Source organism: Eutrigla gurnardus (genome assembly GCF_963514095.1).
Source record: "Eutrigla gurnardus genome assembly, chromosome: 8".
Lineage (NCBI taxonomy): Eukaryota > Metazoa > Chordata > Actinopteri > Perciformes > Triglidae > Eutrigla > Eutrigla gurnardus.
The window spans coordinates 4,157,388-4,171,325 of record NC_139922.1 but is presented as its reverse complement, the minus strand read 5'-3'; the positions used below and the strand labels follow the sequence as shown (position 1 = coordinate 4,171,325).

The 13,938-nt window shown below is 45.8% G+C and overlaps 1 protein-coding gene across 2 annotated transcripts in view; it reads left to right on the top strand.

The window, feature by feature from the left end:
- The window catches only part of vps13d (vacuolar protein sorting 13 homolog D), a 61,608-nt gene that overhangs the window by 11,444 nt on the left and 36,226 nt on the right, over positions 1-13,938 (top strand). For both annotated transcript variants that reach the window (XM_084014522.1, XM_084014523.1), the window contains exons 17-29: positions 406-536; positions 615-747; positions 840-3,101; positions 3,211-3,362; positions 5,683-6,732; positions 7,315-7,405; positions 7,527-7,653; positions 7,737-7,917; positions 9,217-9,399; positions 11,359-11,506; positions 11,627-11,843; positions 12,266-12,437; positions 12,657-12,772. In XM_084014522.1, the coding sequence (XP_083870648.1) occupies positions 406-536; positions 615-747; positions 840-3,101; positions 3,211-3,362; positions 5,683-6,732; positions 7,315-7,405; positions 7,527-7,653; positions 7,737-7,917; positions 9,217-9,399; positions 11,359-11,506; positions 11,627-11,843; positions 12,266-12,437; positions 12,657-12,772 (4,963 nt within the window). The remainder of the gene's footprint in view (positions 1-405; positions 537-614; positions 748-839; positions 3,102-3,210; positions 3,363-5,682; positions 6,733-7,314; positions 7,406-7,526; positions 7,654-7,736; positions 7,918-9,216; positions 9,400-11,358; positions 11,507-11,626; positions 11,844-12,265; positions 12,438-12,656; positions 12,773-13,938) is intronic.

The window sequence follows — 13,938 nt, the reverse complement described above, 5'->3', positions numbered from 1 at the left end:
ACGTCTGAGCAGCTAAGACGTTTAAAGTCTCTATGTTCTGCTCTCAGGACTTTGTAACTTCTAACTGGAACTCTGTGCTCTGAAGTTTAGTTTTTCTGGTCGTACTTTCACAAAACGTAATTTCTTGTTTTTTCAGCTGAATAGGACTTGTGTTAAATTACCGCTCAGGGAAACCAGACATACCGTTTCTGCACTGACCCCATGACAACGGGTTGAAGACTAGCATGTGCTTCACAGCATCACTGTAGCAAACATCACAGACCCAGATACACATTCCTTTTATTATTATTATTACTTGTACGAGGTCTGTTAAATCTTTCACCACCGCTTCAAAGAAACATTTCCAACCATGTAGTACTTCTGAGCAGATTCTTGTATTTAAGGCGTGTCTCTGTGATCCTCCAGGTTTTGGCTACCAGTCAGAGCTGGAGCTGAGAGTGGCCGAGGCTGCCAGGAGGCAGTACAACAAGCTGAAGATGCAGACCAAGGCCGAGATCCGACAAACCATTGATCAGCTACTCGTGGGCGAGTTTATTGTAAGACTCACAGCATGGTGACATGAAATAACCGGCGACTGAATGGTTTGTAAATGCCACTGATGTGTGTGTTTGTAGGAAAACGGGAAGCGTTGGACCATGAAATTGGACATCTGTGCACCCCAGGTGATTTTCCCTGATGACTTTCAGTCAGAGGACCCGATGCTAGTTGTTGTCGATTTAGGCAGGATTCTCCTCACAAACTCTCAAGGTAAAACATCAACTCAAAACTAAAAGCATACACCCCAAATATCTTCTAGCTTTCTAACTTGGCTCGTACCTGTTTTCTTGTTCCCCTTGAAGATGACACTAAGGCCAGCTCAAAAGCCACTCAGCCTGAAAGAGAAGACTTGAGTGATGATGAGTACCAGACACCCCTCGCCACCCCGCCGGAGTCTCCACCACCTGAACTAGACATGCATTTGAAAGAACACTTTAAAAGCCCTGACCTTCCCAGCTTCAGATCCCCTGAAGGTATACAGGCCTACAGCAGAAAGCTCTACGAAAAATACTCCTTGTCCTTTAAGGACTTGCAGATAATGGTTGGTCGCTGCAAGGACAACTGGAAACACCTACAGGAGAGCGAGGTGGGGCCTACTCACGTGGTCGAGAAGTTTAATGTGTTGCTGCAGCTTGAGCAGAGACTGCGCTACACATCAGACCCCCAGCTCCCCGGAGCGGTCCTGTCAGGAACTCTACCGGACCTCAAGGTCCACATCAACCTCGAGAAGATGACCGCGCTTAGGAGTTGCCTGGCTAGGCTCAGCAGTCCATCTGCGAGCGAAGGTGACAAAAGCCAAGAGAGAGGTCCAAATATAAGGTCTCCGGATCCACTTACCCTTCGCCATGACAAGATCTTTCAGAGGGAGGACAGCTCCTGGAAGCTGCATGGGTCCGCCAAGAACCTGACCCAGAGCGTGATGACCTTAGAGCAGCACACACGGGAAGTCTTGGTGGAATCCCGTCTGCTGTTGGCTGAATTCAACATTAACTACATGCAGCTTGGTGTAGAAAGTGATGGCCGCTACATATCTGTTCTCAAGGTGTTTGGCACAAATGCTCATTTCGTCAAGCGGCCTTATGACGCTGAAGTCTCTCTGACTGTCCACGGTCTTCTGCTGGTGGACACCTTGCAGACCTATGGCTCAGACTTCGACCTCCTTGTGGCTTCCCATAAGAACCTCAGTTTTGACATACCAACGGGCAGCCTCAGAGAGAGCCAGCCCTCGTCTCCTGTGTCGCCCGGTGGCAGGTCTCCCGAGCACACCGAGTCGTCCTCTGGTGTTCCCGTGGACAAAATCTCCCCCTTCAGTTCCTTCCTCAAAGACCAGGAGGCCCTAATTAAGCTGGAGTACCAGTTTGTGAGCTCCGACTGCCCCTCCATGAACCTGGACAGTTCCCTTCAGGTGACAAGCATGCAGGTCAATAACTTGGACATAATTCTCAACCCTGAGACCATGGTGGAGCTGCTCAAGTTCCTCCAGAAGTCTTTCCCCAAAGAAGAGAGCACCTGGACGCCATCAGTGCAACAGCATGCAACGAAGCCTTGCGGCGAGGGAGAGGAGGGCACATATCAGGCCACATATGACCAGAACAAAGAGCTGACCGTGGAGATTCACCGTCTAAACCTGCTACTCCTTCGGACCGTGTCCACTGGCACTGTCCTGGGCGCTGAGAAGAAAGGGTTGAAGATCGCCACTGCCAGCATCACCGGCACCAAGGTCAACGTGTCCATGGGCGGCCGGTTGGACATCAATGGTTCACTGGGATCCATGCAGTTGGTGGACCTGACTCAGGAGGGAGGCCGAAGCCAGTTTGTGGTCAGCATCGGTAGTGCTGACAGCTCCTCGACTCCGGGTGGACTACCGTTCCTTGCTGACGCAGGAGCTTCTCCCTCAGAAGCTTTGGACTTTCGCCTAATGGAGAAATCCCACGGGGAGTGTTCCTTGCAGCTTCAAATGGCGTCCTTGCACTACAACCACTCAGCCAAGTTCCTGAAGGAGCTGAGTCTGTCTGCCAATGAAGTAGAAGACAATTTCCGCACCATGTTGAAAAGTGCTGCCACCAAAGTGTCAACAGTTCTAGCCACCAAGACAGCAGAGTACAGCGGTATGGTTTCACTCTTTGAGACTCCCTCACGGAGAAGTCGGACTCAGAGTCAGAGCTGGGCTTATCCTGCCTTTGACGATGAGGAGGATCTCCCCATGGAGGAACCTGAATCCACCTTAGATACGTTCTTGGTGAAGCTGACCCTTAATATCAGCATTGAATCACCAGTGGTGTCCATTCCACGTAAACCTGGACACCCGGAGCTGTTGGTCGGTCACCTGGGAAGCATAACAATCCAGAATTTTGTTACTGGGCAAGACTCGGAAGGAGAGAAACTACAGGTGTTGGTGAAAGATATTCGGCTGTATTCAGTCAACCTGAGTCACTTGGTTTTGAAGAGGGCACCCAGAGGGGATAATGCCAGCAACATGTCCCCGTCGCGCTACAGGACCACCAATCAGGATGAACCACAGTTCACACGGGACGACTTCTTTGAATCCCTCAGCCGTGGGAAAGGTAAGAATGGCGAGCACCATTTCATCCCAATACTGTTCGATGTGTTTGCATGCAAGCATACCATAAGCAGCTTGTGACTCAAGCTCCCCCGATTTATTTTCATCATCAGCTTTCCATATATTGAAAGACACCACGATACAGTTCACCCTGGAGAAAGTTCCCGTTGATGAAGACACCCAGTTCTCCTTCCTCACTGCGGAGGAGCCCTGCAAGAGCACAGGGTTACTGCGAATCGAGGGCAGATTCGTCAACCCTGTTCAGGTATACGGCACATTAATACTGTCATTTCTTAATTAATGTCCACGTCTCAAATAGTGCTGTGTGTCATTTGAAAATGTTCAACAAGCGATACCACAACGAAACATCAGAGCCTGATTACTTCATGTTTCTTTAAATGACTGCAGCTCAATTCTCGACTCCATGTAAAATAGTTTATTATGTAAGCGTTCTGTTTTCTTGAAATGACAATTCATTATGTTAACAGTCTGGCAAGAGGTTCATTGGTAACCAACATGTTGGCAACTTCAAAAGAAGGAAATGTGCATTGTGCCACCTACTGCCCCACTCTGTTCTCAAATGTAACTCTTTACACTTTCTTTAAATATTTATCAGTTGATTTTCTAAATCCACCTGAACATCTCTTCACATCAGTATTAATAAGAGAACTTTCAAAAGAAAACGCGTCACTTTTAAAGCTGGTTGTGGATGTTTGTTGACAAGCAATCTAGCATATAAAAAGGCTATTTTTCAAATGGAGTCTGGTGCAGTGCTCACTCCATGTGAAACGCACCGGGGTGACATCACTTCCTGTAATCTTCACTGAGAACAATGAGGATCTCTGATCTAGCTCAGACTAAAAACACTGAATCTGTGGGGACGTGAGCCGGTCTGTCACAGAGTCTGTTTGTGAACGGTGCATATTAACTCCACCCGTCTCTCCTGTGCTCCACTGTACTCAGAAACACCAGAGCAGAGCATGTTAATGATTGTGTCAACTTTTATCAGCGGTGCATGAATATAGAGGACACACCGTCCATACTTTGATCACACATGTTGAAAGGTTTCTGATGTTGCTTGTTTGCTTCGCTTCTACAGCAACGGTGCTACTACCGAAAAGCATTATGGCGCAGTTTTCCTCAAAGTTTAACAATAATAATGCAAATAATGCAGATAAATCTATGAACAAATACACCCTTAAAACAGGAGCTGTTTGGAGTGTGGAACCGTCTGTTTTAATTCTGTCAGATATTGCCTTGATCCCACCGGTCCTAAAGGACACTGGATTTGTACTTGCACCAAAAAACATGCATTCCAAATACAGGCCTCGTAAAAAGCTTGATATAATCGCTCTCAGAATAAATGAAGTAAACCACAACATTAATTCCATCAGTACAAAACACTTGTGTCAGATTCTCGCCACTCTGCTGCTCTTCTCTTGCAACTTCTTTACCGTTCTTTCCATCACTGTTAAACTTCTGTTCTATGTTTCATTCATGTTAATTTAACACAAAATGGGGAAAAAATGATCAAGTAGAAGAACTGGAATGATTTAGGAAGTGATTGTTCAGATATTACAGTGGATGTGAACGTTATCCTGAATGAATGGAGACAAGACCCCAACGTGAAGGATGTGTTGAGTTTATTTGAACAGCAAAACAGGAAGTTTCGATACAAAATCAACACCCTCCAACATAAGCCTGTCTCAGACAAAGGCACTGTTCTCCTTGTAGCTGAAGTCAATAAATACTCTAGACATGCTTTGATCGTTTTAGCTGCAGTACAGTATAGTACCGTAGAATACAAAGGAACTTATAGTGGCAGTTCATAAGATTTGAGCTACGTTGCTTCTAGCGGCCTCTCTGGTGGTAGATGGTACTGCAGGCGAGCCTCTGGCACTCATCTCCCTCACTAACAGTGTGACTGTCTCTCATCTGTGTGATGCCTTCAAATGCTCCACACTGAAAGGAGGTCTGTGGTTTCCCCTCGTTGGCGTCACTTTGCTTCTTGATGACTTTCCTTCTTCACTTCCATTAGTTTGTTGTTTCTTTTTCTTGGACTGGAAGTTGAATGGTCTTCTTTCTCTGCCGGTTGATCCTCCATTGTGAGTCAGCAGTAATGAAATGTACCTGGTCAAACACTTTAGACTAGAGGGAGCCTGACTCAGCAGCTGGAAGTTACTGATTTCCCATTCCAAGTAAACGCAGCATACTTCGGTGAGTAGCTCCACCTGCAGACCAACCGCTGCTGACGGAAAAAGATTATACTCATTTAGAGTTTAGTGGGAGAAATAGGATCAAAGTAGCAACAAGCACTTTCATTAGTGGTCACATGATCAACCACCATTCTTTTAACTCACTCTTTGATAGATAGGAACTTAAAAGACAATTACATAGATGAACATGTTATGGAGTTTTTTTAAAGGCCTCATGGTAAACTACATGGTGACCAACCAGCTTAGCTCCTCCCCCTCTAGCTGAGCAGAGGTCTAATCAGCCAGAATATGGGCCTTTAAATGACATTTTTGATGTGGAGTTATTGATTGCTTATTACTAATGATATCTGTGTTTGATGCTGGTTATAGGTGTTCCTGTGCAAGCCTGTGTATGAGCAGGTCCTCCAGACACTGGACAATTTGTCGCTGATTGAGGAGCAACGTGTCACACCCAGCCAACCGCCCACACCCCCTCCACCAACCCCTTCCTCCACCAGACCTCACCGCTTCCCGGACCCCCAGGGAGGCCTGTTTGCAAGGGACCCCCCCTACATCAGCTTTTCCCACGCGTCACTCTCCTCCCCTCTGCCTCTGCAGTCTCACCAACCCGCTCTTCACACCTCATTCACTCAGTTCAAAGTAACCCTACACGTGGCAGAACTGCAGGTCCAGCTCAGTGCAGACCTGACCCAGGGCTCCCAGGGCCTGGTCAGTCTGCGCTTCCAAGACCTGGAGGGAGACTTTAGTAAAGACCACCCTCATCTACTGGCAGTCCAGCTGGCTCTGCGCTCGCTGCTGATGGAGGACCTCCTGGAACAGAACCCTGAGTCTAAATACAAACATTTGATGGTGTCTCGTGGAGCTCCTAAGCCCTCCACCTTCAGTCCAAAGGAGTACCTTTCCCAAAGCTGTCCATCAGCATCGAATGCCCTGTACCCGGACATGCCCCGCTCACTGCCTGCACACATGGAGGAGGCTCAGAATGTCTTCCAGCTCTACCAGAGGCATCCCAGTACCCCAGCTAGCAGCCGCAAGTCCAAGAGGGACCCCGACTGTCCCAGCACTCCACCCCCCTCTCCTACCCACCAGACACCGTCCCCTCAGCCCCCCCCAGACTTCGACGACTCCTTGGTTCATATCAATGTTCTGCTGGTGGATCAGAACCACCCAGAGTTCAAGACGCGCTACGGCAGAGTGGGGCGGAGCGTGGACGTGGACTTTAACTGCCTGGACGTGTTGATTACTCTGCAGACCTGGGTGGTTATCCTGGACTTCTTTGGTATTGGCTCCACAGCCAATAATCATGCAGTAAAGGTGCCCCCTATGTCACCTCCAGCTGAGCCAGGACATCCTCTGTATGAGACAGACATGGGGGAGGAGGAGACAACAGAGGCCGTCAACACCAAAGTGGACCTGAAGGTAGGGCACTGGACTGTCTGCATCCTGTTCAAACGATGCATGTCAAGTCACATGTTCATATACAAGAGGGGGAAAAGTTGTAGATACTTTGTGAAAACTGTTTTATTTCTATGATTCTATGAAATCTATTTGTTTTTTGGTTCATGGTTCGGTCTAATAGGGAAAACATGCGGAAATGCATGGTTATAGGGGGAACACTGTTAGATCTGATAGAGACATGTACGGTGCCCAGATGGTGACAGCGACTGTAACACAGGAGGTGTACAGTTCTGAGTGAAAAACAATGAAAGTAGTTGTTAACTGTATCCCAGTATATTCTTCACATCATAAAAGACAGCAGCTTTGCATCCATTGTGTATAGTTTGTATTTCACAGCATTTAAGGAGACGGCTCTGCTTCGGTACAACGCTGCACTCTGATCAGTGTTGTCTGTGTGACTGTAGTCATTCTGTATCATTGTCATCTGATTATTGGATGATGGTAACTACTCATTTATTCCTCCGAACACGTTTCTCTCTGCCTTTGTTCTTTTATCAGTCTGAAGGGTTTTGTGATTGAACCGGTCCATGTTTTCATCCTCAGGTTCATTCTTTGTCTCTTGTCCTGAACAAGAAGCTCAACGAGCTGGCCCGAGCTAGTGTGTCCAAATTATCTGCTCATCTGGAAATGTTGGGTGCGTATGGAAAATGTGACCAGAACCTCCACACATGCACAACTGTCTGTTAAACAAACATGTAGACTCATGAAAAAACAAGTTGACGTCTTATTTTACCACATGTTGTCTTCTATCTTAGATGGCAACCTGGCGTTACAGGGCAGTCTAGGGAGTTTGTCCCTGAGTGACCTCACCCCACATGGCGATCTCTACCGAGAGCGTTTCACCACACGAGGAGGGGAGGCTCTTATATTCAACATCCATAAGTATAAATCACAAAAAAGGCATTCTGATTCTTGATACGGGAAAGTCTTTCTGTTCCTCATGTTTGTTCCTCTGCTCCGCTCAGGTACGGCCAGCCTGATCCCTACCTGGAGCGGGACTGTGACATCAAGGTGTCTTTGCAGATGGCCTCGGTGCAGTACGTCCACACCCAGCGCTTCCAGGCCGAGGTGGTGGCCTTCATTCAGCATTTCACCCAGCTGCAGGATGTCCTCGGCAGGCAGAGGGCTGCGATGGAGGGCCAGGCTGTGAGTGCTGCCTGCAGGGCCCCTTCATCACTGTCGGGTCTCATACTGTAATAAAGATGACTTTATTCCAGTTTGCCGAAATCAATTGATTGTATGATGATGCTTTATTCAGATAGCATGCATACAGGTCTAGGACCGACTGTAAGCTTGATTGTGTCCAGTCAGAAGGCTGAGAGGATTACTCTATAGGTCTGAATGGTCCTGTAGAAAGTCCTCTTCACAAATAGATTTGATTTAGTTCAGTACCTGGACAACAAAACGCTGTCCGATGGTTCAACCAGACAAAGATCTCTGGAGAAACAGTTGAATGAGAATAGAAGAAAGAAACTGGAAGCTTCCATTTAAATTGGAACAGATTTTGTGTTTCACAATGATGCATCAATCTGTTACACACTGTAACAGATTGATGCATCATCACGAATCATCTTAAAGGTCTGGAATCCCCCATCATAGTTTGACAGAATAGGGGCCCCCAAACAGAATCTTGCATAGGGCCCCCAAAGCAAGAAACAGCTCTGGTTAGCAGGACTGGAATGTCAGCTGAACATAATCACAGTTCTTCAATCAGTGGACTTGATATTTAGAGCAGCTGTATTATGGTAAAGGTTAAGATACGATACATACAATGATACTCCTTTAGTCCGTTCATTACTCCTTATTGAAGAAAATAAGAAACACACTGATGTAACAGCAGATTCCAAACTGCTGTGCTATATTGGATATTAATAATAGGAAGGAATATTTTTGATGTCAGAATAAGCATTTTTTGCTGCTTGCTGCTCAACTCGTTGGTTATATTTAATTTACTCCTACTCTTCCCTCAACTGTCTTTTCTCTCTCTCTCCCTTCTCCTGTCCATTCCCTCCTTCCTCCATTACCTGTCTCTCCCTTCTCCATTACCTGTCTCTCCCTTCTCCATTACCTGTCTCTCCCTTCTCCATTACCTGTCTCTCCCTTCTCCATTACCTGTCTCCTGATTCTCCCTTCTCCATTACCTGTCTCTCCCTTCTCCATTCCCTGTCTCCTGTTCTCCTGTCTCTTTTTTCCTGTCCTACTGTCTCCTGTCCTCCCATCCTCCTGTCTCCTGTCCTCTCGTCCTCCTGTCTTCTGTCCTCCCATCCTCCTGTCTCCTGTCCTCTCGTCCTCCTGTCTTTCCATCCTCCTGTCTCCTGTCCTCTTGTCCCTGTCTCTTTTTTCCTGTCTCCTGTCCTCCCGTCCTACTGTCCTCCTGTCTTCCCATCCTCCTGTCTTCTGTCCTCCCGTCTTACTGTCTCCATGTCCTCCTGTCTGTCCCTGCAGGTGCGGGATCATCCCCAGCGGGCTTCCAGGGTTCTGCTGGACATCGAGGCAGGCGCCCCTGTTATCCTCATTCCCGAGAGCTCGTGCTCGTCGAGGGTCATTGTGGCCAACCTCGGCCAGCTGAGGGTGCAGAACTGCTTCCTGCCAGCTGGGGCTCATGGGACTTTTTCCCTCCGAGACAAGGTAGAGAAACTCACCATGGCACATGCCTTTTTCCCTTCTCTGGTGAGTCACGCTGCCCGTTCCTTCCATGTAGTGCACCATGGCCATCTCTCTTGGGTCTAATTTGACTGTATTCATTCATGCATTGAATGGTATGTAGTTTTGACGTCCAGGTTGAACTTATTTCACTGGACTTTTGATACTACTGACATACAACGTACCAGCAACCAAACCCTGCACAGATGATTTCTCATCACGAGGGACTGACCTCATTATGTGAACCAGAAATGCTCAATGAATACAGCATCGCCTGCCGTTTACTACCCAAACTAAACCTCATCGATGTCTCTGATTGTTTTTGGTTTTTGGGTTTCATTTGTTTGAATGTAAAGTTTGTTAAAGAAAGAGTCAAACATGTTGATAACTATGCTAGTTGGCTCTCTTACCTGGTTCAGTCCAGGGCCCTGTTATTATTACAACGTGGCTCAAGTTCATCTTGAATAGCAGATTTATTTAATGAGGGAGATGATGGAGATCTTTGGGGTATTTGACCTTTCCGGTGCAAAAACCACAAATGGCCGTTCCCATCAGAGAAGTTTGATATGTCTCTATGGATTAAGAATGGGATGTCACTTAAGTTCATATGCGAGTCCAAGCAGGTGAGCCAATACTTTTGGCAATATAGTGTATAATTAGTAAAGTATTAAAGCCACATTTGAAGGAATGAACGTTTATGTTTAACCTCTGTTATTTGTTTGGGAGAGAAGTGTTTTTGGAAGGAGAACACCAGCTAAATGTTGTATTTAGTCTTTCATATGCATCTTGTGTTTTTTTGTGAAGAATTTTATATTGCATGCAAATTCATACAAGGATCCATCCCATTACAAGGTACACTGGCCTGCCGCTACTTTCGTGTGGAGAAGGGTTGTCATCATAGTTTTACCGTGACATTTTCATCCTATACATCTCTCTCTCTCTCTCTCTCTCTCTCTCTCTCTCTCTCTCTCTCTCTCTCTCTCTCTCTCTCTCTCTCTCTCTCTCTCTCTCTCTCTATAAAATATCTAGCTAAGAACAGTTTAATATATTTCACAGAACCCTAAACTGTCACATTACAAACAACCGTTGCTATGCATCATTCTTAAAGGTGCAGTGTGTAGAATGCAGGTGGATCTATTACAGAAATGGAATATAATACTAATTATGTTTCATTAGTGTATAATCACCCAAAAATAAGAATGTATGTGCTTTTTTTTTTTTGGACTGAACCATTTATATCTACAGCCAAATCCTACACACTAGACCTTGAGCTTCATTTGGAAGCAGTTTGAACTTTGTGAGAGCGTTTGGTTTGGTTTTTCATTCATAATGCTTGTATTTGAATATTACATCGCTTTAGTTGGAATGAAATATTTTGCAGATCTGGTTTGCAGTTTGTGTGTTTGCAGTTGGATATGCGATGGATGAGCTTTCCACAAAGTGTGTTGCATGTGTTGTTTGAAGGAATACACCAAGTTCCTTGACTGTGATGTATGACTTTTCATAAGGTTTTCTTTAGATTTCTCAGATTACTATATAAGGCTTTACATGCTGTGGTGTGGCATTGTATTCATACTTGTCCCTATAAAAACAAGCTCAATTAAAGTAAATGCTGTACATTAAAGGGACAGATGTGATGTTTTGCTGTGTGGTTGTATGCGGTACTACATAGTCAGTGTATTATACCTACAGGAGATAAGATACACGAGAGTTTGGAGCAAAACAATGTACTGTTTTGGAAATATTTAGACAACTAAAACAGTCAATAACAGTTAACGTGTACGCTATATTTACAATATTTTAATGGGTTTGTTTTGGGGGGGCGGGTTCTTTGACCCATTTTAAAAAGTAATCATCTGCTTTTGTGTGTATGTAATGTTCATATCGCTAGCTGGACCTAATGTACAGTTGTATGTCTCCTCTCTTTGGTTTCTCTTGATAAAGGAGCGTGTCCGGAGGGCAGCAGGGAGGAGTGGTGAGCAGGAGAAGCCTAGGACGCCCCTCTCCAGCTCCACAGGGTTTACCCTGGGTAGGCCACAGGCCCCAGCAGACACATGGAGGGCCCCCGGGGGGGATGAACCCCACAGCTTAGGTTTGCATCGCTGCTTAAATCAAGAAAAGCCATACAATGCATCTGCAAGTACTCGATGTAGGAGATGAGCCACTTAAACAAGTATTTAAAAAACATGATATAATATTTTTTCCCCATCAGAAGACCATGTGTGCCTGCTGGACTGCATCGCCCTGGACCTGCAGGAGATGGATATCTTTGCTGCCGAGCGTCTGCCCTGTCAGCCGTGGGACAGTGGTGGTAAACCTCCAGAGTCCTCAGACCTCATCTTTCCTTCCTATTCTGTCCGTCGCACCGGAGACAACTTGCTGAAAGATCGCTGCCGCTTGCAGCTCAAAGTGGAACGCAACCTGGACAAGTATGCTCTGCTTTTTGTGTTACTGGTGGGAAAAGATGAGGCCTTTTTTCTTCTCTCTTTTTTAAATGTAATCATAACGAGCACTGTGGTGCTGCACATGAACTATCTATATGTGTGCCTCCTAGAGGGATTCTGTTTTGTGTATTCTTACACTTCATACATACTGTAGGCCTAAGCCTGCCCCCTAACAATCTATCCAACCATTAACCACCATTGTGGTCACATATACACATCGCTAAACACTCTTTAGCATTAGTTATCACTTTGTATTGGTGTGACTCTGCAGTGGGAGGAGCCTGAACATGGTGGGGAGGAGGACTCGCCCTCCGGTCTGTTTTGTTTCATTATGCTTATTGACACAAGCGTACTCGTGATCCGTACTCGTGATCTGTACTCATGCTTGTGTCCATGAATGTTGCCAGGGAGCTGAGCCATGCGGTGCCCGACATGTCCATTCACGGCAGCTTGTCATCGGTCCACTGCTCTCTGGACCTGGAGCACTACCAGCTGATCAGAGGGCTGCTGGAGAACAACCTGGGAGAGCCTGTTGAGGATTTCCTCCGACCCTATAACCTCCAGGACCCCAGCACCTATGTGAGAACCCAGTTTACTACAGCCTGTGCAACATGTTGACATGTTTGTAGCAAATGGTTTCCCTGCCAACACTGATATCTTTAATCCGTCTCTCTATAAAAACGTGTGCAAACTATTGTTTTTTTCATCTTCTACTGTTTTTGATTTAATTGTCAATCTTTAGCACAGGAGTCATCTTGTATTATGTCCTGGTTCATGGACCGTGTTGTCTCTGTTCAGACGGTGTTAAGTGGAGACGTCTACACCACCATGTCCTTCCTGGTGGACATGATGGATGTCAGCCTGGAGCTCTTGGACAGTCCCACCTCCACTCAGCATAAACGCTCATTAGCAAGGTGGGCCTTTTCTATACATAAAATATAGTGCCGTAAGAAAATGTCAATACGCTGTATCGATTTGTAAGATGAATAGTTCACATGCAAAGATGTGTGGCATTCACTCTCTCACACTTGCTCGGGGGCTAGGGGCCGACTCTTGTTCCCACTTTCCTGCTGAGGCAGGTTGTGCCTGACATTGCTAAGCGACCATAACCAGCGAACCGCATCACTGAGGCCATACATTCATAGCAAACAAATCCCATTTTAGAGCTCACCTTCTTCCAGGCCTTGTTGTTTAACTGTGTTTTTAAAATATGGTTGTACCTATCCTGTATCCAAAACCTTTGCAGAAAAGTTGCCAAATTTCTGTGTTTTTAGTAGTTGCTCCGTTCCCTTAAAGTGGCAGTCCATAACACTTTAATCTTTTTAATTGTCTTTTAAGTTCCTACCTATCAAAGAGTGAGTTAAAACAATGGTGGTTGATCATGTGACCACTAATCAATCAATCATCAATCTTTATTTATAAAGCACTTTTCATACACTGAGTGCGCAGCACAAAGTGCTTTACACAAAAATAAAAACAATAAAGTAGACACCTCCCACCCTCCATACGCACACCCACGCACCCACATACACACACATGCACAATACCGGCAACAGGGAGACATGGCAAGGCACTGAGAATTGAGGAAGCGCCGTCATTGGGGCCATCCACGCTGGGAGGAGTCACAGATCGTGCCACGGGGGGCGCCAGTGCCAAGGCCCTCCGACCCTGACAGACAACAGCTGGTCAGGCCGAAGGGACCCGAGGACAGCACCCCTAGCAGCAGCCCGGACTCAGCTCCCAGCGTGGAGGACCCCCCTGAGGAAACTCTGGAGTAAAACCTTAAAAACTAAAGACATTAGATAGGATAAAAACCATGACAAAAGATAAATAAATGAAGTGAACGGTTAAAAGGATAAGAATAGGTAAGATAAGAAAGAAAATTAAAAATTGTACCATAGGTAAATAAAAAAAATTAAATTATTTAAGATTAATATCGTCTAAAAAAAAAATAGGCTAGAGGAACGACATAAAATATGACTACATAAGAATGGAATAAAAATGCAAATATTAGTTAAAAGCCTGATTAAAAAGGTGTGTCTTTAACCTGCCTTTAAAAATGTCAACAGTCTCTGCAGAC